Source organism: Nelusetta ayraudi, unplaced genomic scaffold (assembly GCF_046127955.1).
Source record: "Nelusetta ayraudi isolate G7.1 ecotype Tasmania unplaced genomic scaffold, CSIRO-AGI_Nayr_v1 ptg000050l, whole genome shotgun sequence".
In the NCBI taxonomy this organism is placed as follows: domain Eukaryota; kingdom Metazoa; phylum Chordata; class Actinopteri; order Tetraodontiformes; family Monacanthidae; genus Nelusetta; species Nelusetta ayraudi.
Genome location: NW_027466100.1, coordinates 69127 through 96179, shown reverse-complemented (window position 1 = coordinate 96179; position 27053 = coordinate 69127). Strand labels below are relative to the sequence as shown.

Genomic DNA, 27053 nt, shown 5'->3' with positions numbered 1-27053 from the left:
TTCTATAGCTTTTATTCAAATGCAAGGAGTTGAATAACGTCAGCAGTGTTCCCAGGTTAAAAAAAAGAAGAAGTAATTCTTCTTATTTATTAAGCAACAAAATACAACCACAAAAACATTGTTTGTGTGCGAGATGTATGCGTTAATGCAAAATGCAATAGATTCTTAATTTTGTCCAGTCTATTCTTCCATGCCAGGACTTCAGTCTGGGGCTTATTTAATAATGGCTTAATGGATAAACATATGTTAACTTCTTATTTAAAACAAACTACCATAGCAATGGATTATTTATTTAATGATTCAAAATCTTTTTTGTTGTAATTTCTGTAAAAACTCAGCTGGAAAGTAACAGTGAGGCACACTGGTGAAGGTCAGTGCTATCGTCAGGCCTGGTAATATATATTTTTTTAATGCTTTCCTTGTTGTTGCATGTGTGTTTCTGTATCTCAGAGGCACTCCCGCAGTCCAAAAAATGCACATGAGGCTAAGCAGAAACTCTAAATTGGTCAAAGGTGATAGCGATTGGGGATGGTTGTTTGGCTCTTTATGTGGCCTTGTGACAAACTGGTGACTTATCCAGGGTGTTCGGCACAAGACAACTGGAACAGGCTCCAGCAACGTAAGCAGTGCGAGAAAATTGGTCAACAACAGAAAAACATGGAAATCCTTCAACATAAAAGGAAAATGAATAAAAGCAATACTTGAGGTTTTAGTCATTTTACAGCAGCCATCGATGGTTGATGGTATGCGTGTATAATATATCTTGCAGTCTTGTTTTTTTCCCCGTTCACTTCCAGCACACCACAATGTTGGGATCATTTTCCAAACGTTCATCCAGCTCTTGGTAGCTAATGCCTGAAATAACACAACATCATGAGCACACACGTTTTCTGCCACTGATCACGAGTTGTGTGAACAGAGTGTACATAAAAAAAGAAACCTGCCTGTTTTACAGCATATCTCGTCATAACTGTGACAGCCAGTGTAAAGTCGCGGCGGCCGGCTCCTTTCATCGCGCATCACCTTCACCGGGTACTTCTGCAGCCGTCGTATGAGATTCTTCATCAGCCCGAACTGGATCAGCCTCCTGAGAAAACATCATGTTCCTGTGATGTTGCACGCTCTAATCGCTGCTCACGGAATGAACCGCCTATTGACCGTCACCTCTCATCCACCCTTTGAAGCTGCTGCGAATAGCGAGAACAAAGATCTCGGACCGTGGTTCCAGGGCTTAGACCGCAGTACAGCTGGAAGACATCTCTCAGACTGGCGCGCTTCTGGCCTGACAACAAAAAAATCCAAATGGCAAAGATGCACCGGACAAAGATGGAATCTTTCTCGTGTTGCCAAATACCGTGTTTGGTGACGTAGCCGAGGCACTCCTCTTGAATGGCCTTGTCGTCTATGAGGTTCTGAACTTTCGGGGTGGTGCAGTACACATTGGAGTACTGAAGTAAAAGAGCACATGACAACCAGCACGTTAAATACACAAACGTTAAACTGGTCTCTTATATCCTACGTTCGTTTACAGCGGCTTTGGGGTTGTGGTAAATGTACAATGTATGTATATATGTGCACACACACACACATCTATGTATATATACATATATATATGTGTACATATATATGTTGTGTGTGTGTCTGTGTGTGTGTGTGTGTGTATGTATATATACACACACACATATATTATTATATACATACACACACATACATATTTTATTTTTAATTCCACTATATGCTAATAGATTTCTCTAAATGGTAGACGTTGGGCTCCTGACATATTTTCAGACAACACAAGGAAATCACATCTTCCTCAAACAAGCAACGCATAGCACAACATGTTGCATGAGATCGTTTTTATCGCTACCTGAAAAATGGACACCAAAGTCACGACATCGTAGTACCTGAAATGAAATGGAGAGAATTCACAACACAAACAAGCTGCTTGTCCTTGATGACACAGCACAGCATGTGTCGAGATGCTTCATCAGCGGACACAAAAAGCACAGTGTTGGTGTGCGGATGAAGCGGATAAAATGTTTGGACATGCATCACTGTGTGTGCACGTGTGTGTGTTTTGCATTTAAATGTACTCACAGGAGATTCTGCACTGCGATACGGACCAGATTGAGTTCTACATCTGCCTCAGCAGAGATTTTCTGGATGTGTCTGAATCCATCAATGTAGGGCAGGATCTGCAATCCATGATAATATAATTTAGAACATCGCTGGCTTACTCTGTTACCAAAAACTTGCACTACCAGTCAAACGTTTGGAAACGCCCTATGAATGTAATGTCTTTTCCTTCATTCTCATGACTATGGACATTGCAGTTTCTCACTGAAGGCATCAAAACTATGTATGAACACACATGGAGTTATGTAGGAAACAGTAAAAGTGTAAAATAACTCAAACACATTTTATATTCAAATTCTTCGAAATAGCCACCTATCATAAAAAGCATATTTAGAGTTATTTCATGTTTATTTCTTTGCTGCATAATTACATATATCTTGATCATCTATTTGATGTCTTCAGTGTCTATCTGCAGTGTAGAAAGTTGTAAAGATGAGACAATATTGCATGAGAAGGTGTGTCCAAACTTTTGACTGGTAGTGTAAATAACTGTTCCCCCTGTCACTATGCTTATGATCTATTGCTGCAGGTCCAGCTGAGGAGACAATTCTCCAGCTAAGTGCCTCGCAGAGCTGGTGCACCTACAGTCACAAAGCCTCACCTGCTGCGTGGTGAGATCCCACTGTGATTTGATGAAGTGGTCTTTGCACTGTGTGAAGACAGGAACGTCATACTCCTGAACAATCGGCGGGTCCTTCCTCAGCTGGATCAGCTTGAGATGGATGGTGTTGGACTCATCTGAAAATGGAAAAAAAATAAATAAATGAAAGGAGGCATTTAATTGCAAATCAATGTGAATAAAAGTAACCACCAAACAATTAACCTCAATGCCCTTCTCAAGATGAGCATACTCCCTACATCCCACTCCCCTACATTCCCACATTGTCTTTTGTACAAAAAGATAACAAGTATACAAAAAGTAAAATACCAATGGGCAATGTGCAGGCTCCTGTTGCGTTAAGTTCTTCTAACAAGGTGAACATGATGGGTAAAAGTTTCTGTTTGCTCTCCTCATTGAATATGAAGCCACTCTCCAGCTGCAATACAGTAGAGGGAAACGAGATCAAACAACATATTTGTCACTGAAGAATGTGCAGCAGTCATAAACATCGAGCCTGACAAGTACAGGTGGAAAAAGTGTTGTTCACAACCTCCAGAGTTGTCAGGTACCCGGAAAGCTTCTTGACAATTGGCTCCAGAGCACAAGTGTTGGCTTGCGCATCACAGACGAAGCCGAGATTAAACAGAAGGGCGTTTCGGCTGTACTTTTTATGCTCGATGCACACGGGGCACCCAATTAACTTCTTTCCCATAGCGGTGCTACATAAAAATAATAGAAAACAAGAAAGAAAACAAGTCAGATGCAAGAATGACATTTAATGGCAACTTTATCGTAGATCTGTAGGCAAATTATGACAATGTAAGAGTGTTGAATTACATACACTGTAATTAATTTGTTTTGCAGTTCTGGTTTGGTGATAATGTACACCTGCACTGTGTCAAACAGCTCCCGGGAGATGTATTCCTCAGGAACCTGTAAGTTAAATTGTACATGAGGCACTGTGAGATAAAAAATGCCTACTGTAAAACGCACTGAGTGTGTGTGTACAATAACCAGCTCCCATCATGTTCGTGGTGTTATGAGTCAAGATAAAAGGAAAGCACTTTTGAAAACAAAGTGAACCCAAATACTTTACTTAATGAACTTAGACTAACTTCTGACTAATTGACTAACCTCATAAGATGTACAATTGTGTACATTCGGTTCTAAAATAATGACTAAAACATGTGGGATCAAATCACTGCAACCCACACCTCTTGGTACATATGATTTGTTTGTTTGGGTTTTCACTCACCTGATATGTTATCTTTGGACCCAGGGTGGGGTGAAACTCACTGAAAAATATGCACTCAATTCTACTTGTCATTCTCATCGTTGACGTGAAGGCAGGTCATGTCCAAAGCATGTTTAAAAACAACCAATGTTGACCAAAGCGCTGCACAAAAACCTCTACACAAGGCGGGCCAAGTTTGGCCAAAGACAATAAATTAAAATGTGCTCTCACAATACCATAGCGTGTCAGGGTTGATTTGACTGTATTTTGTGCCTGAAGTCTTGTGTAACTAGGTTTAGCTACACAACACTTGCGTCGCTAGCAGCTAGCTCTAGCTCTAGCTGACTGCTGTCATTCTCAGATAAAATGCCGTCAAGACAAAACTTTGCAACTTCCTCAAACATCACCGGACGTTTCATTCGTCAAAATCCTTAAAAACGATTCTCATTTTACGTTAAAGAGATTTTGAACTGACGGCAAACTATGCAATAATAAACCTCATCACAACACATACTCACGCTTGGAAAAACAATAATGTTAACTTTAATGGTCATCGTTCATTGGAGAAGCAGGAGAATGGTATTTACTGGGGACAGGATGTGTCTCGGAAAGAGAAACAGATACGGACATAAATCACTGTTGCACAATATCTGTTTTAATATTTATCTTCACGACAATTTTTTTTAAAACGTCAACGACCGAATTTTTACATTTCAGAGCAATCGTCATTGTTATTTTCGCTTAAAATGTAATTACCTATAACATGGTTAGTTGTACAGACCAATGTTGCCATTTTTATTTTTGCTTACATTAACTATTGCGATGCATTAATCAATACTGCAATATACTAACAACGCCTCCATGTTATAATATGGTTATCTTTTAGCCCAACATTTAAAGCTGATATATTCGACCGTCTTTGAAGGACAACATGATTGGAGAGCTGCACTGCTGCGCTGTCTGCGCCGCATACGGAGATGTTTGGCTTCGCCATGTGAGCGGAGTAGACATGGCGTGAACTAGCCTGACACCAAGCAACATAAACTATTTTAAATATCCGTCTGGTGAAGTTTAAAAAGGTGAAATGGAAAATGAAATAGTCGAACTAATTGAGGAAAGCCGATGGATAAATTAGCCGAATGTGGAGATGTTTTAATTTGCGAGGTGCTGTTTATTTTGACTAGACATGTGGAGAAGGTCATTGATTCCAGCCTCTGCATGCTTTAAGTCAAAGGTAACTAACCGCCTATCAGTCTTTGTTGTTGTTGTTGGTGGTGGTGGTGGTGTTGGTGTTGCTGCTGCTGCCGCTTATTTTAAGGGGAATTCTTGTGACATTAGACTCTGTTCTAAAGCACCTACGTTTTATGTAGCTGTCACTTCTCCAACACCCACAGCATTATCTACTCTACAGCATCATCTACTGCGATGACATAGTTAATTTAACGAGAAATTGAAGACATGTCACAATCACTTTACTTAGCTATGCTAGCTAAGCCGAGTACCTCTTATAAATACGGGATTTCGCGTTTTGTCTGGTGATGTGCTTTACTTTGCATTGAAGTTTTAACCTCAATTTGGAATTTGTTTGATCGGAAAAGGCCATACTGGTTGCGGCAGTTATCAGCAAGTATCTTCCTGAGTAAAGTTCTGGGCTGTACAATTCCAATGGTAATACATCATCATCAGGAGGAATTTAGTGATTGACACAAATATTTTCATCATCCACCTCAAGTCTTTGTCCACCTGTTATGCTCAAAATTCTTGCAATGCCAACATTTTTGTTGGTTAAAATTCTGTCAGCATGTTAATTCCTAACTGAATGATGCTGTTGTTCAAATGGCCTTGCGGAGGCCATGGAAGCCAACAATAGATTCCGCATTTTATTCCCCGTGTGCTGGATTTGATCGTATGTATCCTTGAGATGAATTACTGTTGAGACTGTAACTAGTCAAAGCAGTCCTTAGAAACACCATGGCTATCAGAGCACAAATTAAGTTGTAATTATTTCTTCCCTATATATATATATATATATATATATATATATATATATATATATATATATATATATATATATATATATATATATATATATATATATTTGTTATGTGTTTACTAATATTTTTGGCTTTTCTTTTAGCTTTTCTTTTGGGGGGGGGCGTTGAAAACGTATACAAACGAGAAGGTGAAGTATAAGAAAATCTGAAATAAAAGCCCTTTCAAGAGTTGGAATTATTGCAGTTTATCCTTTCCAGGCATTGCTAGAATCATGGCAGCTCCCGTAAAAAGGGACCAACTGGCAACAAAACCATACGTTTCACAATGTCTTCTGGTCAGTGTCTTCATTTATTACTAGGAACTGGCAAAAGCGTCATTGGAATGAATTCAAAATACTTTCAGGGGTTTGGCGTCTTCCGTGCAGTACGTAGCTGCAGCACCCCACCGTTACCTGTTGGCAGGATCACGGTACTGCAGGCAGTGGCCACGTGGAGGGAGCACTTCATCAGGAGAGGTGTGACAGAGCCTGAGCACTCCAGCCAGTACATCATATCTCACCTGCTTGGAGCTAAAACTGTAAGTTTTTCTTAACGTTAATATTTGTGCTGCTGCTGCTGCTGCTGCTACCTTCACCCACCCACTTGCACCATCTCATTACACAGATTGAAAGTCTTGGAAAAGAACGGTTAACACAGTTTCTTGACAAAGGAAAAACTCAGCAGATATGGCAGCTTTGCACAAAACGTTTATCCAGGTATTCATCCTCTCACCACTTTTTGCACTACAATTATGCATACGTGTGTTATATCCATATTTAGATTAATGAACGTAAACGTATTCTTTGTGCAGGATGCCTGTGCAGTATGTGATTGAGGAGTGGGACTTCAGAGATCTGACACTGAAGATGAGAGCTCCTGTGTTCATACCAAGGCCAGAAACGGAGGTTTAAAGAAAACAAAACAAAAAGAAAAACAGATTAGTTAAAACTATGATGATGAATATGATGATTTATATTATTTTTGTTTTTGTTTTGAAGGAATTGGTTGATCTTGTACTCCGGGACCTGCAGGGGAGTCGCATGGCTGGTGTGGATGCAGCTGCCCAGCTAACCTGCTTGGAAGTGGGATGTGGCTCAGGTGCCGTCTCTCTCAGCCTGCTGAAGAGCCTGCCTCAGGTCAGATCTGGGTTTATTAGGCTGAAAATGATTGAGTGATTTTTGACCTCTCTGCTTTCAGGAGCATCTGCTTTCTATCGATGCAAATATAGAAAGCTGTATTCCACAGTTTGAATGCCAGTGTCATTAAAATGTTATTTGCCAAAACATCTGCTGCTTTTCACAGGTGGGAGGCTTCAGCATAACACGCTTAATATGGTTACGGCTGAAACAAACAATTGAAGTGTATCATAAGTCTGTCGAAAAGCCTTGATCTAAAACATTAAGCCCAGAATGATTAAAAATAACTCTTAACTGATTGTGTGTGCTTTCAAGGAATGCATGAAAAACGAGATTCAGCTAGTTTTTGTTTTTTTTACTATAACACTATAAACCTGTAGTGGTACCACTAAACATTTAGTGGTTTTAGGAAAAAAAAACTGTTTTAGGGGAAGGAAAAAAAAAACGATTGACACACAGCACTGTGATTTCAGACAAGTCATAAGTTTTTAATGTCTGTGTAATTCTCGTAATTCTTTTTAATCTCAAAGTCGTATGCGTTGCGTGGAAAAGCGAGTTAGCTACACGTTGATTTCCTTTCCCGGAATGAATGCACTCATATTAATGTAATTGCTGCTGTCTCAGAACTCTCCCTTGTCCAGCACAGTGAGATCAGTATGTGCCACTGGTCTTTACGGTCACGCAGAATGAAAATCATGGTGTCGTGAGGCTCGACATCAAGGGTCTGTGATCCATTTTGGCTTTGACATCACTGCGGAGGGATGCTGTGACTTTTTTTTTTTTTTTTTTTCATTAGCTGTAATCCTCTTTTCTTTAACTGTGTTATATTGCAGAATGGCAGGAGGTGCATCCCAGTTGCAAAGCAGATGTCATTTAAAGGCTGGTGTTGGTTGTTTTGTTTTTTTTGCTGTCCGTCACCATCTCAAAACCAGATCAGGTGATGTTTCACATATCCGTGGGATACATTTCTGGTGTTTCTGTTGACCCCAAGCCAGCACGAACTTCCACCCTTTATCTTGAAAGATTGCTGATTGGTCCGATCATATTCTGACCAGCTAAGAATCATTGAGGTGGGGAAAAAAAATTCAATACTGCGAGATTTCAGATTTAACACGACTGCAGGATTGTTTACCAACGTTATCACTTTGATCCAATGTTACTTGTGTTGAAACTCCGCTCTCCTGGATATAAAACCAGTGAAAACATTGAATTCTTGACTTTTCCTGATGTACCACGAGCAGTTTCAAATATTTAAACACCAAATATCACAGGAATATTTGTGTTTTTGACGTTTTTTCACGAAAAGCCGACAATTGCGTTGAATCATTATGTAAGGCAGCCAAAACCACAGGAATACCATAGGCTTAGCGCAGCAGCGATTACACTGCCAAGATGTTTTCTTATTGGTGGTCCATATTTAATGTGTCTGGTTTTTGCAGGGAGGGAGGGGTTGTGGTGGCGGCAGTGTGCTCAGCTGTTGTCTGGCATCCTTTCCGCCCGCCCAGTTATTTGGCCGCTCTGTCCGTCACTTCCTAGCGCAACTGTTACTTTCCATTCACGCCGCGGCCTGTAGAGACTCTGTCACCGGCGTTGAGGGGTGTTGGGAGTTGGTGTTGCCTCGCGGCCAATTGCTGCAAATCACAAAGCCATGCTTTCCTTGCAGCGACGGTCGCTCCAACACAGACTTCCCATTTGGAGGTTTTGCGTTGTCCCGCGTACCTGCTTTTGCCGTGACAGACCAGGGCCCCACCCCCACCCCCACCCGACACCGGTGGTCACCTGCTCCCTTATCTATCTCAGCTTGCAGAGTCCTAATCAAGTGCACCGACCTTCACTCTAATCATTGGTGCACGTTTACCCTGTCTCTTCTATGCGGCTCGCATGTGCTTCTCATTTACACCACTTACTTATCTGATCACTTATGGGTGTTTTATGCAGGACTGTCAAGGGTTTTACTCATTTTCAGATCTTTATTTTTCGTCCCGGACACAAGTGGAGACTGATTCATTATTTGCAATGAAGCTACAAAAAAAAAGCCCAGCATATTTAGACTCCGTTTACTGGCGCCCACAAAAACTCCATGTGCAAGGGGGCATAAACAAGGCGGCCATGGCGTGGTCTCGGAGGGAGGCCTCAGGGGGTGTTGCGGGAAATGGCACCACCTCACATTTTTTATTTACTCTGCCATTAATTCTGATTATTATTTTGAAAGCAAATGATTGCTTATAATTTGCAGGGATCTTTAAGAAGGTTTTGTTTGTTTGTCTCTCATCAGCTTAAAGCCTTTGCTGTGGATCAAAGCCAGGATGCAGTGAAGTTAACGGAGGAGAATGCAGTGAGGTACAGCATTTATTCTACATCACGATATTTAAACGTCTTTATTAATGAACCTAATTAAAAAAGAAAAAAAAATTTCAAACACTGTGGTGTTTTTTTTTCTATTTTTATTCTGTGTTAATAAGTTATGATGCTATAACATGTAGTCTGGTCTAACTGGAGTCTTCTGCAATTAAAAATAAAAAATAAAATACTAAAATCTCCCTAAATCAGAAGAGGAGAGAAGTTATTATTTCAATATCCATACCAAATTTTATGTTTTGCTGACACCAATGAATTAACTGAAGACGTAATTTTTTTTAATTATTTATTTATTTAATTTCCGACAGGGAAATATAATGAATTCAGTTGTTGGATGTATCGTATATGTTAGATATTGTTTTCACTTTTTCAATCAAAGCACACATTCTTTAAAGGTCCAGTGTGTCAACTTTGACTTGATTTCCGATTTTTATATTGGTAAAAGCCGAACACACTGCTCATAAATACGTTAATAACAGTGTGTACTCGTTGTACCATAAAAGTAATTGGTTTTTCCTAACCTTAGTACGGTTCTGAAATATAAGAATATACATAGAGCAATCTTGCTCCTGACAGTGCCCTAAATACAAAGCACACTGTCAGGCGGGCTGCCTTAAAATCTTTACCCACTGGGCCTTTAAAGAAGCAGCGTAAACTGCTAGAAAAGAAACTGCTGTCGTGCATAAACAGTGACCATCATCATGCCGTGGCTGCAAAGAGGACCATTGAATCTCTGTTGATACAATAATATCACTCTGTTGTAATGCCACTAGTACCTGCCTGTCTATGTTAAAATACAATCTGCAAACTCATGCTGTTACACACCAGTATAGCACCTGTGAGAACAAAATGCTTTCCTTTGAGCTACTGTTTGAGTAGTTTTTCTGTCTGCACTTGCTTGCATCATAGAATGAAAGGGGAATTTATTATTCATGTTTAAACCCATAACAATTTGTCCTCTTCTTATTTTAAAAACAAATATATTGCTTTGTTTAACAAAGGCTTTAGACCTTGTCTTTTTGTTCACTGAGTCAAAGACTGTATCTTCTGAAAACATTTGTCAACCAATATCCATCAACTTCTCCTACAATAATGTGTCACTTGGTATTCAATTATTAACTAAAATCACGTCAACTGGCACCCATCAACTTTTCAGTCAAGGAGTTAAACAAGATATCTTCCCTGCAGGTTGAATCTTCTGGACAGATTTGTGGTCTATCACATGGATGTTCTGACAGGTAGCAAATTATAGCAATTTGTAACTGACACATTTAAAAATGCTACCACTAAAGCAGATGATTTATTATTATTTTTTGTTTCCTTGTGTACTGTCAGATTCAGAGATGTTGCTGAGCCTCTGCAGTCCTGTTTCAATTCTGGTCAGTAATCCTCCATACCTGTTCTCAGAGGACATGGAGTCACTGGAGCCGGAAATTATCAGGTGCTTTTCCGCCGAAAGAAAAAAGAAAAATTAAATACTGTACCTAGCATGTAGAGGAGTCATCCTATTCTCAGATTTAACATGTTGTAATATTTTTATAGTCATTTCAAGTATTGTTCTTATTTATCTTAAATTATTGATAACCGATTATTGATGATGATCTCTAAGTCTGACTAAGTTTAGCTTAATGCCTACTTAAGTAAAACTAGTACTGCTAACTAAAGTAAACTAAGCTAAACTAAACTCTTCTTGAATTGGTTGTGCAATTTGAATTGCTTTACAGAAATGGCTTATTTATTATGCTATTTTTGCTTTTAAATTCTATAATTCAATTATTTTGATCATGCACGATGGCAACAAGTCACATTATAGTCATAAAGCAAAGTTACTATGTAGCTGTTGTAATGCACTTTTACTCTGTAAAAGTATGATGCAATATATTGTTGAGCTGGTGTAAGTGCAGCTAAACATTGGATTAAAAAGAAAAGATCAATAATTCCAAAGGGTTAAAAAAAAAAAAAATTGTGACTACTACAACTGGCAACTAGCAAGCTGGAGTCTATGTAAGTGATGTCCATTTTATTTTGTTATTTACTTAATGCCCAGGTTTGAAGACCATGCAGCTTTGGACGGAGGCAAGGACGGTCTCAGAGTCATCAAACAGATTTTGACTGTGGCTCCAAAGATTCTGTCTGACCGTGGGTAAGAAAGCTGCCTGTTCCATACAAGCATATAAACACACACACACACACACACACACACACACACACACACACGCACCCTCATAAAAGCCCACCTGGGTTTAATTCCTAATGACATTGTGGGCAGGAACAGCATGTTCTGAAATACGTGGATCATGTTGCTGCTTTTAATGACTTGAGCTTTTCAGAAGACTTCATAATGCACTTTCAGACACATACCGCTGCTCCCAAGGCCACTTCTAATAAATCTACCCTGCTCATAATTCAATTTTCTAAAGCATTCTCTTTTTTACTCTCTCTCTCTTGCTCGCTCTCTCTCTGCTGAATAACAGTCGCGTGTACTTGGAGGTGGACCCCCGACACCCACCGCTTATTCAACAGTGGGTGGAGGCCCATGTGGAGGACTTGCATTACGTAGAAACGCGGCACGACATCACTGGCAGGTCTGTCCGCAGCTTATGTCAGTAATCTCCGCATCTTTTGTTTCATTCACTGTAGCTTAACTAATCTTATTAAAGTTTAAAGCTTCTGTAATGTATAATCTAGCACTTGGGGTTAATCAGTCTGACTTGAATTATTGTTATTTGTTAATATTCCTATTATTTCTTTGTTTGCTTCTCAGGGCGCGTTACTGCATCCTCCAGAAACAAAAGTCAAATGAGGAGCTCAAGCGGGATCTGGATTGAGAAACCAAGATCCTATTACGTTGGCTTTAGCCCAGGTCGCCGCAACCTCAGATCTCTTACCCCCACTGAACCGGCAAAGTACGCACTCACGCTGATTACATACAACAGCCCCACAATTAACCAAACACAATGTCGTTGTCCACGCTCTATTACACGTTTTTATCTGGTAACATTTGTGATAACATCCAGCGCAACGGTTTAAAAAAAGAAAAAACAAATGCGCTCGAGATTGAATTGCACAAAAGGGCTCAAAGCTGAAGGTAATTATCAAGGCTTTTCTTAGAACCCTCCCTCTGAGAAGCTCACCCTCCTCCCAGGAAGCGTTCAGGAGTTCTGTGAATCCGCTGATGACTGGTCCTCCCCTTTGCTTGTCTGCTCACTCGCTCACGCCGATGCAGGCCGTCGGTTGTTATTGAGTAAAAACATACACTTTGTGACCTTTACTTCCACACAAAATGTGCCTCGTCTCACACAATTCAGCCTCCTGTTTGGATGGTGGCTAAAAGGGGGTGGGGAGGAGGATTACAAAAAAAAAAGGGCCTGAATGTCACAAAAACAGGCACATTTTTGCGGTGAATGACGGCGTTTTTCCCCACGGCCTGCAATAAATTCTGCCGATTTATGCAACACGAGAGAAATGACTACCACGGACAAAAGGTCAGACTCCAGCTGAATATTTTAATAGAAAAATGTACACATGTAAAGCGTATAGAAAAAAGTCTTTTTTGAGAAAAATAAAATGGCATAAATGATGTCTTCCTGGAATCGGTGCACCTCTCAGAGACAGCACGTGTATCCAGAGCTCAAGATGGTGAAATAGACATTGTACATTTCCACAGTCATCATAAAATAAAAGAAGTTTACAGTACTGAAGTTTGCTCACGAGTCGGGGGAGGGTGGGTGTCTGTGTTTGGGTGGGGGGGTTATTTCACCACCTGCTCGTCGCCCAACAGAGAGTGTAAAACCAGGCACGTCACTATAAACTGAATTAGTGTGTATTTCGTCAGCGAGAGAGAGCGCGACCCTGTGTCCAGTATTTTCCTCGACTGGCCTCTCCTTCTGCCGGAGCAGCGGTTTTATTTTTATTTGTTGAGCACCTGTTTAAAGTCCACTGATTTCAAGATTCAGTCAGCACGGCGGAGCGCGAGGGGGCGAAGCCGTCATATCTTGAAGGGATAGTCCTGAATGTAGCGTAGCAGAGGCCTGGGGAGTGGTAGCTGGTCGGGGCGGTCCGAGTGTCTGTTGATGACGAGGCGGGTGAGATGCTGCAGAGACGGGAGGCTCTGCGGCTTGTAGATGGCCCGTTTGAGTTTGAGTACCACGCACGTGTCCTGGACCGTCTGCTGCAAGGACTTTGGCAGGGCCGCCTCGTCCCCCACCTTCCCTTGCTCGTCTTTCCTCTTTGGTCCCATGTAGTACTGCACCAGGCTGGGCACGTTGGGAAAGGAAGAAAGGCTGGGCTGGGCCTGGGAGTTGGAGTCGAGCAGAAACTGGGCCCTGCTGTACTGGATCCGTATGCTGGTGGGGCCCCGGGCAGTCCTGACTGAGAGGGTCAGCATGTACAGCGGATGGCTGCTGTCACGTACCAAAAACGCCCCTTCGGACGCCTCCTGAAGAGCAGCATGGGCCTGAGCCGCAGTCACAGCCCCCCAGTACCAACCTGTGAAAAAAAAACAACAACACGTTTCAACATATTATTCCCCCAGGCCAGAGTAGTGACGTTCCTTCCAAAATTCCAAATTGTTAAAAATTGAAAGCAAAAAGAAACATGTGCTGAGCAGAGTTTGGAACGGTTAGTGGCTTTCCAAGAATTCTATTTATTCAGTTAGTAGGCTGAGCAGGGTTGTTTTCTCGTTATTATTTTTTTGGTTTGTTTTTCACGTACCTGAATTTTCCAAATAGCAGAAGTTGCTGGCGATCGCCCGCAGGTCCTTTGTGGGGTCCCAGAGCGAAGGGGCACTTTGAAGGCAAGGAGTGGGGGAAACTGTTCCTGCCCGCATGCCCCGCTGGGCTTCAGTGGATGGAACGGCGGGCAGAGCTCTGGGGCTGGAAACAAGACAGATAATGAGCTATAAATGGCACACAAGCAGCTGTGGCAAACTTTCTCATCTTTCACAGAAATGCAACAATAATGTTATTTATTATATTTTTTGATCGATTGCTATTTTAGCCTCTAACTGGGAGAACTGCCACAACAATACTACCTAGCGGGATCTGTCTGTCTGTCTGTCTGTCTGTCTGTCTGTCTGTCTGTGTGTGTGTGTGTGTGTGTGTGTTGGTTATCTAGACATATATTGAAATTTAATTCTACTTTTGCACAGATTTTGAATTCAAGTTCTCAACCTACTTAGTGCTTTTAAGGTCTGTTTTGTTTGTTGCGTTAGTTTGGATACAGTTAAAACGAACATTCCAGACTATGTTGACCACAAAACTATCATAGCAATTACTTTTACTGTCGCTACGGGTTTTAGGAGGGGAAACAACAAACCGTATTAATTATTTTTATTTTATTTTTTACGCTATTTTCCTATGCAATGAAACTACCCTTTGTATTTTCAGATTTTTTTTTTTCTTTTCTTTTTTTTCCCACATTACTTGTTTAACGCACTTTCTGTCCTCGGGACAAATTAAAAACGTGTCTTAGCACCATTTAGGAGTGCGTGCCTTCACACATGGATTATGTTCCTGACAAGGACAACAAGTCCAGAGAAACAGGGAAACAAGGAGAAGCCAACTCACCCTGGCACACAAAGAATCATGCTATTGCCTGATTCCTCGGGGATTTAATCCGCTCGGTATTTCTTCTCCGGGGGGTGGAAAAGACAGACTTGCGACGAAAAGAAAAAAAAAAACAAGCACCTCTGGCCAAATAAGCGCTTTGCGCATCGGTTAAAAAAACAAATAAAAAATAATTTTTTAAAAAAAATCGAAATGTTCAAAAAGCCTATTTTGTCCGACGAAGAGACCGAGAGTTCCTCGTAGCCATATATAGGGTGCTCGGCTCGCAGTTTATGTCACAACACTTGACATCGAATAAAAACGTTAAAAGGGAAACGTTGTTCCGAAAGAAGAAAAAACACTTGTGAAAAGGTGTCCCGTAGCAGCAGCAGCAGCGGCGGCGAGCGGCGGTTTGGAGTGTGCCGTCGCCACAATGGGAGCGAATGTGCGAAGGACAGAATGTAAAGGCTCGGCTTTTAAAATTTACCGTTTCCTAGAAGTCTATTCTGAGAACTCTTCGCAGCGCGACCGGCTCTGACGTCACGGCAGCCGCACCGACTCCCGAGTCCGCGCCGCGCGTCCCCGCGGCAGTCGCGCGCGTTTTTCAAAGTCCCGTTCACGAGGCGCTCTGGCGCTCCTCGGGGTGTCCGCCGCCGGTACCCGTACCCGTACTGCTTGCCCCGCCGCTGAGAGCTCGTCACCTGTCGCGTCCACCACCACCACGTCCTCCTCAGGCCCCCAGACTAATATGGCGGCCCATTCATTTTTTTCTTTTCCTTTATAGTTTTTTTTTTTTTGTTGTTCAAAGACTGAAAAGACCATGACTAAAAATCTGCAATAGAAAGATTTGCTATGAACCGCGTTTTAGGTCGCAGTGGTCCCTGTAAGCCGTTTTTGAGGCGTTTATTTTTGTATTGCGGTCTGATGAGGGGAAATGCTTTATGTGGGCCCATGGGACTGTTTTGTCTGCAGTACCTCGGGTGGCCATTAGAAAGAAAATCGGCGCGCCGTCACATTGCCAGTGCGGTATAATACATCCATGGCTCCGCCTCCTTCGCCCGTCACCCGGCTGGTCCTCGCGCGTTCAGCGAAGCGGTCGCGCTCTCCCAGGAACCGCGCGCGCGCGCCAGTTTTCTCTCCACTCGCTTTCCAGGAATCGTTGCGGCGCGAGGCTCCGCCCCGCCCCCGCCGCGCGCCACCGGCACGGTCCTCATTCTGGGAATTGGCCGCCTCGACATTAAAGATAATAGGAATGCGCACAGGCCGTTTCCTGTAATACAGATTCCCCCCTCCGTCCTAGTGGAAAAACACGGCCGGCTGTTTTCTCGGAGGTTTGTCGCCGTAAATTTCGCCGCTGTTTTTTTTTTAATAATGAGTCGAAAGAAATTACATGAACCGCACCTACCGGGTCGGGAAAATGTGGTGTTTGGTTTGTTTCCGCACGGAACTTCGATTTTCATAATGAAGTGTAGTTTTGCCTTTGCCGGGCCAAGTGTTTCTAATTTAATGACGAGGGGAGGAAAAAAAAAGTGGTGTGCGTGTTGTTTGTGCCATTTTTTTTTTTTTTTTTTTTTGTATCGTGCCGAGCAGACAAGAGCTCCAAAGGAATCTTTCTAGGAAACATCAGCAACATCTGCTCGTTCTCGAGGCCAGCGCTTTCTATGAATAGAACAAAGGTTAAAAACCGGCTGGGGGAGACTATTAGGTTTTTGTATCAGCGAGCATGACGTTCTCGTAAACTTATGGTTGGAGTTTAAAAGAAGGAAAGAAAAAGTACTCTCCTCGAGCCATCACCAAAATAAGCTCCAAAAGCTCTTTCACTCATAAAGAGTTGCTTCAAAGGGAAAACGACACACAAAGGATTTTCATAACCTTAAACATTGTTAGAGATCGACCTGAAGATAAGCTTTATCATTGCCCACAGAAAATCTGGAAATTAGCCCCTTTTGTGTGAAGTCTTGTGGACTCGAGACTCGTCTATCTGTTCCTGCAGGGTGTGAAGAAACGCTATTAATGACCTTTGCAACGTTTTGTTAGTTTCCTTGTATTAATTCTTTATTTGTCAGTCATTTCAGAGAATTGTTGTCGATAAGAGACAAAGAAAACCAAAGAATTTTGTGTCTGTAACACCAAGACCCATCTTTGCAATATTACTTTAAACAAACACAAAATCTGATATGTTAATTTATCTATTAATGATTATTTTCAGTTCTCACTTATTCCTCAATAAGTATCAATGCACTGCGTCTCTGCATAGCTACTTCTAAATAGCCTGCTTAAAAGAGTCCATAAGGATTAGAATATGCTCCCATTTCTGGCACACAATAAATAACCACTGTGTCCTTGTCGAGAAACGCACATTTGTGGAGGATTCTGAGAAAAGCTGTAATTGCCTGGAAATGTCAACATTAATCCACCGTCTGTTTAAATGAAAACATTCATCAGCATAGCTTTGTTGTTCAAGAATAGGCCTTGAGAATTCGGAAGTGAGTTAAAATCCCGAGTCAGTCCAGTTGAGCGTCTGTTTCTCTTTAGTGAAGTATCCCAAAAGCCCACAAGACAGGTGGAATTTCTTCCATGGAATTGTTTTTTTGTTTACTCGTTTTTGTTCTTAAATATAAACATCACCAACCTTTGATAGTTTCATATGTTTAATTGTTTCTCTGCATTTGAGCCATCCACATATATATGCAACTGTAAGAAGCAGTGAATTGCCCCAGTCCACTGCCCGCAAATTGAAATTCTTGGATTTTAATTTGGATCGATTAATCAATTTAACATGAATTTGATTTGGATCACGCATTAGACAACATTTCTGGGTGTCACATGCTCTAAAATGTAAAGTGCACCATTTTCTCCGGCAATCTTAATTCATCAGAGTTTAATGAACACAGAGCATGAAGCGTGTAAACTGGCTGTGCAGTCTTGTTGATTTGGACAGGCTGCAGTATTAATTTCTGGGACAAGTTGATCCAGCAGGGGTCAAAATACCCTGATGGTCCACTTTGATAATTGGTATTTTTGGCATGCCAGGAATGCCCCTGTTTATGACTGCCTGGCATAAAGAGAAGTAAATCATATGCAATTGATACTTGGAATCATACTTTTTTGTTGTTGTTGCAAATTTACATTTATAATTTTTTCATTTTTTTTTTATTCATATCTATTTTTTAGAGACAACTACCAGTGTGTTAGCCAATGAAACTATTTGCATGGGAAAATATAAAAAGCAATCTTATTCAAAATGAATTAAAGCCATGTACAATTACACAAAACGAGTGTGCAGCACACAGATAAAGCGAGTGACGTGGCTATATATTAATTATGATGAGGAATTAGTAATGTCATACTTTGCCAGAGGTGTTCAAATTTACATAATATGATTTAGCAAATGGATTCACCTTATAGGTTTTGCACTGCATTCAGGTCCACAGTTACTGGCAACGATTCCACTCATTGTATTGTTAATGTGGATAACCTCTAAATTAGAGATTATTAATGGTTGGGCATCATAGAGAAAATTCAAAACGTTCATATATGATAAAGTATTATCTCTAATGTAATGTGGTTTGGAACATGAAGCATGTACTGAAACATTTTCATCTACCCAATGTGCAAATAATCAATTGTATCTTATCTTACTGTGATACCATGAAGAACTTTTCTGCTCAGTATTTGCAACACTGCGGCGTCTGAGCCTGGGACGGGGTATTAACTCGAGGTTAAATCATGGATGACAGCATATATAACACTCATTTATATGCAAACCTTTTTCCCAGGGCCGATCCAGATTCTGCTCTACTTTTATTTAGGTGTAGTCAGTCCGACCACCTGTCTCCGTGCTATTATGTCGTTTCATGATAGAGCCAGCGTGTAAAGGGAATTGACCATTTTACATTAACACCTACGGGCAATTTAAGTCCCATTTGCAAATTATGCACATCTATATATGTTTTTAAAACAGATTATTCACTCTTTTGATGTTCCTTTTGTTTTTAAGGTATGAACACTACTGTTATGTGTATATATATATATATATATATATATATATATATATATATATATATATATGTTCTTTGCTGGCATCAGCCATATTGCTTGATGCCACCTAGTGGTCTGTCATGTGCGACTGCCACAAATCGAGCCAGCCCCTACTGTTAGACTGAGTGATTCTTGTCACGCGAACGGACATGCAGTATTTTGTACCTCGAAGGCACAAGTTGGAACTGTTGCAGAGCAGATCGGAACAGGCTCGCTGTATTTCTGTCACGCCTCTCAGAGTCTGCACGCAACAGCTGTTGGCCCAGTTCAAAACATCTATTATGTTTATCATAACCGTGGAGGTTATTTTTGGGACGACTCAAAGTATCTTTAGGTGCAACGCAGTTCATGAGCACATTTCGAATTTCGACGACGCTCAAGGAAAACGAGGACACGATTTGAAATGAATGACCTTTTATGTTGTTTATTTCTTACAAACGGTGTTGATACAAAACCCGTGGACTATTGGAGGCTCAACACGGGGGCGGAAACATCAGCCCACATAAACACGTCAGTATGTGTTGAACTGCAGCCGTCCGTGAAATTGCATTTGCTGAAAATACATTTGTTTTCGAAGACAAACAGCAACAGATGAAACCACTTTTCACTTCACGACCACTTTGCTTCATGTCAGTAGGTCCCAGGTACTGTCGCTGTGCCTTTAGCTGTCCTGGATGGTCTCTGCTGGACCCTTGATAAGGCGCTTGTGTCCCCTCTTTCCTGCTGGGCCGCGGGGCTTGGCAAAGGCCTGTTTGTGTGCGTGCTGCTTGGGGTGGACCTCGTCGTACAGGAACTCGTCTGTCAGCTCATCCCCATCGTCAATCTCCAACTGCGTAAAATGACAGCCAACGTGTAAACCGACCGTGACCGTTTTCCAAGTCGGCGACAAGCTTTGCAGTTAGTTGTTCATTTCAAAAACACAGAAGTGGAAGAAATACAAAATAGTTCAGTCCTACAATGATGATCCTTCCGTCTAATTTTTGAGCAAATAAAGAGTCAAAGAATTATTAGTATTTTAGTAAAGGGACATTAAGTCCATAGAGCGTGACTGCAGAGGTCGTGAAAATCATCATTTGCGGTTTTCCATCTGATACCTTCTTTGCAATTTCCAGATGGTAATCCCTCTCCACATCCTCCAGTAGTCGACTTTTGCAGCTAGAATACAGCATGCGCTCCTTTATGTTACAGCTATACCCTGGCATGGAGTATATGAACACTGCGGAGAGGGACAGAGATTCATTATTTTTCATTTTATTCTGTATTGAGCTGGGGGAAAGAAGGCCCTAAATAACAACAACCAAACCCTTAACACAGGATGGAAATTAAGTAAATTTCAACGGCTCCAACAATGGTCCTATTCATTTTGTAATCTTTTTTTTATGTTATCCAGTGGAGCTCCCGAGCATGAGTCATTATCTGAAGAATTCTACTGATGCCTCGAAAGCAGCACATTTAACCTTCTGTTTTCATCCTCCAGCAAAAAAATCCCTGGGTTCAAAACTGGTGCTGTTCTCAGTCGGCTGGCTGCGAGTTTTGTGTGTGTGTGTGTGTGTGTGTGTGTGTGTGTGTGTGTGTGTGTGTGTGTGTGTGTGTGTGTGTGTGTGTGTGTGTGTGTGTGTGTGTGTGTGTGTGTGTCACTAACCTTTGAATTGATGCATTGACAATATATCAGTGCACTTTGTGACATCACAAAGGACTCATTTTCAGAATTGCGTGTTTAGGCACACAAATTGGAGCAAGCGACAAAGGAACTTGGACTTGGACTGATTTTTCTCATTTCCGTGAAGCTCAGTGGCAGCTTTCCGACACATATTAGAAAACTTTGCCACGGCAGATTTTGCATGTGGGGAATTCAAAACACAAAACCACTTTGCCCTGACTTGGTTCTACAACACACACAATCAGAAAAGAAAAATCACCCAGTGGTCAAACTGCTCAAAGCTTCTGCCCTTAATAAAAATTTTTACACAACATTCTTGAAAGGGGTCAGTTGCTCAAACTAATATTGATGTAGATGAGAGAGAATAAATGTCCTCCATCTGTCTGCAGTCCAGATGTGCACATCATTGTGCAGTGTTGTGCATTTTTTTGTTTTTGTTTGTTTGTTTAATGGTGGGATTGTTAGTGCGCAGGCATCCGAGGCATACCGACAGATTCCAGGTAGTCCCCTTCATGGGAGTGTTTGTAAAGGAAGAAATGGTATCTGGGAGTGTCTTTGGGAACCCTGCGGGGCAGTTCGTGTGTTTCTGTTGGATTGGAATGGACCAATTCAATTGTCTCCTTCTGCACGTCCAACCTCTGAAACGTGTCAAGGAAAACACAGTTCAATCGAATATTCACTTGCACAGTCACATACCAAGAGCTCTAAACATTCCACACCAATCTGCTACTCATTGGGATTATTGGGCAAAGCTGCTGGTTGACTTTCAATCAGGCTTACCAGCTGAATGTAGTTGACGCGTTTTTGGGCAAGTTGCTGTAGGGCTTTTTTGGCTGCCTCCTTCAGGGGAAAAGCGAGGCCTTGAATTGTTGGGTGCTTACTCTCCACACTGATATCTGTCTTTACCTGCAGGGGGCAGCAAGCAAAGTTCCATGTACCCTTTACTCAGCAGGATGTTGTTGCTATGAAATCTCCTGATCGCATGGATGAGTACATGCCGAACAAAGAATCGTGTTTTAAAATCTGAACAATAAAAGGGCGGCACGGTGGCGCAGTTGTTAGCGCTGGCCCCTCGCAGCAAGAAGGTTGTGGGTTCAATCTCGGCCCTGGGGCCCTTCTGTGTGGAGTTTGCATGTTCTCCCTTTGTCTGTGTGGCTTCTCTCCAGGTTCTCCGGCTTCCTCCCACAGTCCAAAAACATGCATGTAAGATGATTTGGGAACTCGGGGAATTGTACGTAGGAGTGAATGTGAATAATAATGATAATGATAATAATAATAATAATAATAATAATAATAATAATAATAATAATAATAATAATAATGGCATACCTGTTTAACGTGGCCCTGAAAAAAAGAACACCGACAGAAGACAAGTTATTATTGGCACACTTGGCCGACTTACTGTTGACACCACTGTCAGCTCTCACCTCACTGATTTTGATTCGTTGGAGCTCTTGCTCAGCCAATGTGAGTGGGGCGGGGCCCGAGCAGGACGACACATGATGCTGGTAGCCAAGCAGGCAGACGTCCTCCTAGTGTTGCAATCAAAACAAGAGGCCCTTTTTTTTTTATTACGATGAGCGTGGGCCGAGCACCTCCCAGAGCATGCCACGGTATTGAAATAACACACAAGGGAACCGAAACATGTCTGACCTCAGTGGTGCCAAACATCTCATACTTGACATGGCCGCCGCCAAACTCTTTCTTCACTGTGGCACGCGTGGCAGCGTACAGCATCTTCTGTTTCACCTAGAGCCACCGGAGCAGGGAACAAGGATGCACCGTTTATATTTGCACGATCAAATTCAGCTCAGCGTCAGTTCATTTCATCTGAGGACATAATTAGAGCATGCTGTACATTTGGCGAGCATTTGAAATCTGTGTTAGCCAAAAGCTGTGTTCCAAGAGACCATCACTAAAGCTTATCTATAGATATAGAGGGCTAAATGTAAATGTTTTAAAACTATGCTAATGCTGTATGCCATGAATGTATGTATGCAAATGTTTTAGCTTACATTGCACCTAACAGTAGTCATGAAATTCTCATTCTCCTATATTTTAGTCATAGTTCATATATTTTCTACCAATATTTAGTCTGATTCATAGATTGGAACTCACTGAATTCTGTAACTTCTCTGTTTTAGCTAAATTATTATTTTTGATAAAAACCCATTTGGCTTACACTTGGAAGAGCATTAGGTTTGAAAGAAGACCTGCTCCCTTCTATTAAAATGTAATCATCAAACCAAGCATATTGACATTAATGCCTTTAGTTTGAGTTAGAGGTCTGACTGAAGTCTGGTCATTTCTACATTTCAACATATATTCATAAATGATCCTCCCTTGACTCATTGAAATCTATGAATTTAAAATTTAGCCTGTCATTATTATGAGTGTTTGTTTGCATCCTTGGAATGTAGTGTGGAATATCTAGGACAATGTACCGGAGACTGGTCAGGAGACCATGAGATGAAGATCCACTCATAGCCCAGTGCATTCTGGGAGTCGAGGCGATACAGGACGTAGCAGGGCTCCTGGTCATCCAGCAGAGGAAGCAGGAAGTGGTCATAATCCTGGTCCCAGCTCCTCTCTGGCTCCCTGTAGGCCCCCAGGACCAGCTGCTCTGAAAATCAACCCAGTAATCATCACATACCATATCTCCTATATGTAGCACACCCTGTTCACAGGAGTACATTGACAGACGAGGTGAACGTTTGATGGTGCCACAGGGAGCAGTGACTGGCAGGAAGGATTTACGGGTGAAAGAAATAGTGCAGGAAGTGACCAAGCAGGTGACACGGCAGACAAGTGTAAAGTGCTCCTAACTCAATACACCTAAACATGAACAGACACTCATTTATTTAGTCAAAGAATCTATTTGTTGTGAATGTTGTATAAATGAAACAAACAGAATGCCAAAATCTACAATATGTGACAATATGTACCATATTTGTATCATGGGCGACGCCCTCATGTATATGTATCAAATAGTTTAGATTATGTGATCTGTGTTTATAAAGTGGATTGAATTTAATGATAACAGTTTTAGTTAGGCAAACCCCCCAGCAACCTAAGGTCAGGCAACCCTCTCTCTGATTTTAGGGTTAGACTGGGGGTTGGGTTTAGAGTTGGAGTTTAGGGTTGGGATTAGGGTCAGGTTTAAGGTTGGTGTTACAGTTAGGTTTAGATTGGTATTACAGTTAGGTTTAGGGTAGGAGTTAGGATTGGGGTTGGGTTTAGGGTTTAGATTAGGGTTGGTGTTAAGGTTGAGATTAGGGTTAGTGTTTGGGTTGGGATTGGCATTAGGGTTTGGGTGGGGTTAGCGTTTTGGGTTAGGGTCTGGTTTGGGGTTAGGATCAGGGTCTGGTTCGGGTATAATAATAATTAAAAGATCATTTATTTTTATTTATATATTTATATATTATATATTATTTATCTTATCTTATATCCAATTTTCAGCGCGCCCACTCGCGCCCTCCACTTTGAAAACCACCGTTTTTCAGAAACCTAACTGCGCCTACAACAAAAACAAATTGTTGCTGTTTTGGGGGGCTTCTTGAATGTATCTAAGCTGATCATCAGTCAGCACGTGTGAAGGTCTGAGGCAAATAAGAAACACTGTGTCACCATTAACATGATAGAAAGTCGGCCATTGTGGAGAAGGAGGGTTGGTCATGTCTTCGTCTGTCAGGTGACTGAGTGTTTGTGGCCCAGTGCCAACCATCTCCCTCGTTATCGCTGCCCCACAGTGTCAAACCCCAGAGTCTCCCAGCCATCTGTGCCTCTTCGTCTGCTCCATCTTCTGTGGCGACAAAGAGGCAAAAATTGTTTCGCGAGAAGTCCCATATCCTACAGCTCGGCTGAACCAAATCTACTTAGACAAATTTGAACACCTCAAGTGATGCCCTTGTCTATAGCGAGGGGATTTCCGGACTGTCTCTCGGAGCGCGATGCTATTCTGAGGCACAACACATTCCAGCTCCGCACGCATAAATACCTCTCACCCCCAAATTCTCTCTTCGTGTTTATGTCCACCGGGTACCGTTAAACATGCAAGTAAGATACCCGCTCCAGGTGTGGCCTGTTGTCTCAGACCCAATTACAGTATAATAAATAATATAAGACAGAGTGACTCTGAGGGGACATTGGGGAGCTAATGGCATGCTAGGCCTGCGATGATGAAACTGAGCGGAATGATCTTGTTTCTCTTTTGACATTGGGATGAACGTTAGTGTCAGTCAGACGTGTCGAGTCACATGTGCCCCAAAATAGCCGAGTGACGCCGGCGAGTATCGCAGAGCTCCCCCAGAGCTCCTCTGGTCGACGGCGTCAGTGTTGATATGAAACTCCAAATCCCTGACAATTTTTTTTTTCTTTTCTTGTTTTGTTTTTAAGAGGCTCTCCGAAAGGATATGAGTGTGGTGCCGGGCTGCAGGAGTCGCCATGACGACACAGCAGAAATCCAAACCAGATAAAGACGCCTGACGGCCGCAGGTAAACACGCTGCCTTCGCCTGCTTCTCACAGGCCGCTCAGCTGACACACTGAACGCGAGTGTTCTCCAACTTCTGATGCAATCCTACTTTTCCTGGAAGTTGGTCAAAGTCAGCAACGCTTTGCCAGCTGGGTTTTTTGTTTTTTTCTCTCGTTTGTTTGTTTGTGACCCCCTTGCCGCATAAAGTCACGTCCCCTTGTGATAAACCAACCTCAGACGAAACAAACTCGGAACAAACAAAACATTCTTGAAATAAACCTCAGCTTTTGCCTGCAAAGATATTTTTCCCGAGCAAGCCCAGAAATATTTTTTCACTTGTTCAAACAAGTATCCGATTGTATTTTAAAAGTACTATTTATTTTTTAAATACCTTACAAAATTTTGGTTCCCAGAGCTGGGAATATTCCGTTGCGGGATGTCCAAGCAGAGATTTTAGGATGTGCACAGAAAAGGCTACGCTAGCATGTTGTGGATAGAAATGAACAGGAAAGACAGTCACACTAACACTAAAGGGCTGAGATAAACTGAATACTTTATGGCATATTGTGTCGTAAAACTGTGAAACTAAAATAAAAGCATCGGGGTGGCCACGTTCCTGTTTGGATGCAGTTTTCTGCCCAAAGAGACACATCCCACTTCTCAAGAACGTGCTCCACTCCTTTGGAACAGCTCTACCGTGCACCCAGTGACCCAGTGTATTAAGGAGTGAGAGCCGCTGATGGCTTCAATTGAATGGACTTCCTGTATGCTCTTGAAGGTTTTAAAGTTTTATAATTGGACTAGAGCTGGGTGTGAATCATCTAAGAAAAAAAAAACTTGGATATATTTTGAACATGTCACTTATTTTTAGCCTTTTACTTTCCAGTTTTTACTACTTTTTTTTTTTGTTTTGTTAAGCTCTTATCTTAGTTCAGAAGGTTCACAGGGTTTTTATCCTTATCTGATGCTGACCAAATCATTGTTTGTTGTTTTTTTTTTGTTTTTTTTCTAACTCTGTGATGTGAATACTTCCCATCACCTCGTTTCCCGTTTCTGCTCAGCCGCAAACCGTCCCGTCCCCCTCCGCCGGCTCACTCACCATCTCGGATGCACACCTTGAGGAGTCGCACAGCTCCGCATCTCGCCCTGGCCAGGAACTCCCTGAGCTCTGGCGTTACCACCAGCACCAGAAACATGGCCAGTCAGCAGTCTCTTCCCCCGGCTAGGAGGTGCAGCGGAGGAGGCCGACGGAGGGGAACGAACGAGGGCCCCAAGAGAATAAAGTCCCGCCGAGAGTAGCTGTGGGGCCGGTTAGCAGAGCTGCTGTAAAAAAAAAAAAAACAAAAAAAAACACCTTTTTTCCTGTTCTACCAATTTCAACTTTTCTGACCGCTGAAGCGGAGGAATTGCGAGTGTGTCCAGACTTGTACAGAGTATGTGACTGTGTGAAGGAGGGGGGTCATCGCTTAAGCAACTGGGCCAGTATCATGTGCACACGGTGAGGGAACCTGATCACCTCTCTCCCAAAATTAGCTCCCCACTGGCTGACTGTTGATGGCCGGCCACTGGCCTGTGACACCACCACCCCCACCCAGCACATGAGGAAGTGGTGACCTCCAAACCTAAAAATCAGCTCTGAGCCACAGAGAAGTTTTAGTGACACAAGCTCACACTGCTCAGGCTTGGGAACGTTGAAGTAGAATGCTTAGCAACTAATAGTTTGATTAAAACAAAGTTTAAAATCACCATTACTTTCTTATTTAAGTTTAGGTGTGAGGAAGGTTAATTTACTTTAGAATGAATCAAAGGTTTATTTAAATTAGAATTTGAAATGT

At 41.9% G+C, this 27053-nt stretch overlaps 4 protein-coding genes across 6 annotated transcripts; 1 reads left to right on the top strand and 3 right to left on the bottom strand.

Annotated features, from left to right (window-relative positions):
- Positions 1-61: 61 nt before the first annotated feature.
- Positions 62-4708, bottom strand: nprl2 (NPR2 like, GATOR1 complex subunit). 2 transcript variants are annotated; one of them, XM_076037180.1, is made up of 11 exons: positions 3993-4708; positions 3579-3670; positions 3288-3456; positions 3065-3173; positions 2738-2874; positions 2098-2195; positions 1868-1904; positions 1355-1448; positions 1165-1282; positions 945-1087; positions 62-855 (listed from the first exon to the last, which is right to left on the bottom strand). In XM_076037180.1, exons 1-11 carry the CDS (start codon positions 4068-4070, stop codon positions 788-790), a joined length of 1143 nt encoding a protein of 380 aa, XP_075893295.1. In that variant the 5' UTR covers positions 4071-4708; the 3' UTR covers positions 62-787. The 2 variants fall into 2 exon arrangements, with proteins under 2 accessions (XP_075893295.1, XP_075893296.1); XM_076037181.1 differs by lacking the exon at positions 62-855 and having other exon boundaries at positions 949-1087; positions 1165-1277.
- Positions 4709-4890: 182 nt separating this feature from the next.
- On the top strand, positions 4891-13194 carry hemk1 (HemK methyltransferase family member 1). The gene is made up of 11 exons (XM_076037187.1): positions 4891-5205; positions 6369-6542; positions 6629-6720; positions 6816-6909; positions 7003-7140; positions 9416-9480; positions 10687-10736; positions 10834-10939; positions 11546-11641; positions 11973-12083; positions 12263-13194. The coding sequence occupies exons 1-11, from the start codon at positions 5158-5160 to the stop codon at positions 12324-12326; spliced, it is 1038 nt and encodes a 345-aa protein (XP_075893302.1). The 5' UTR covers positions 4891-5157; the 3' UTR covers positions 12327-13194.
- On the bottom strand, positions 12985-15610 carry LOC142895866 (cytokine-inducible SH2-containing protein-like). The gene is made up of 3 exons (XM_076037193.1): positions 15066-15610; positions 14212-14372; positions 12985-13986 (listed from the first exon to the last, which is right to left on the bottom strand). The coding sequence occupies exons 1-3, from the start codon at positions 15083-15085 to the stop codon at positions 13487-13489; spliced, it is 681 nt and encodes a 226-aa protein (XP_075893308.1). The 5' UTR covers positions 15086-15610; the 3' UTR covers positions 12985-13486.
- Positions 15611-19488: 3878 nt separating this feature from the next.
- On the bottom strand, positions 19489-26458 carry twf2 (twinfilin actin binding protein 2). Of its 2 annotated transcripts, none has more exons than XM_076037186.1 (9): positions 26318-26458; positions 23190-23363; positions 22399-22494; positions 22173-22277; positions 22075-22089; positions 21526-21651; positions 21233-21383; positions 20180-20301; positions 19489-19914 (listed from the first exon to the last, which is right to left on the bottom strand). In XM_076037186.1, exons 1-9 carry the CDS (start codon positions 26318-26320, stop codon positions 19747-19749), a joined length of 960 nt encoding a protein of 319 aa, XP_075893301.1. In that variant the 5' UTR covers positions 26321-26458; the 3' UTR covers positions 19489-19746. The 2 variants fall into 2 exon arrangements, with proteins under 2 accessions (XP_075893301.1, XP_075893300.1); XM_076037185.1 differs by having other exon boundaries at positions 23190-23368; positions 26318-26457.
- Between the last annotated feature and the right edge of the window lie 595 nt (positions 26459-27053).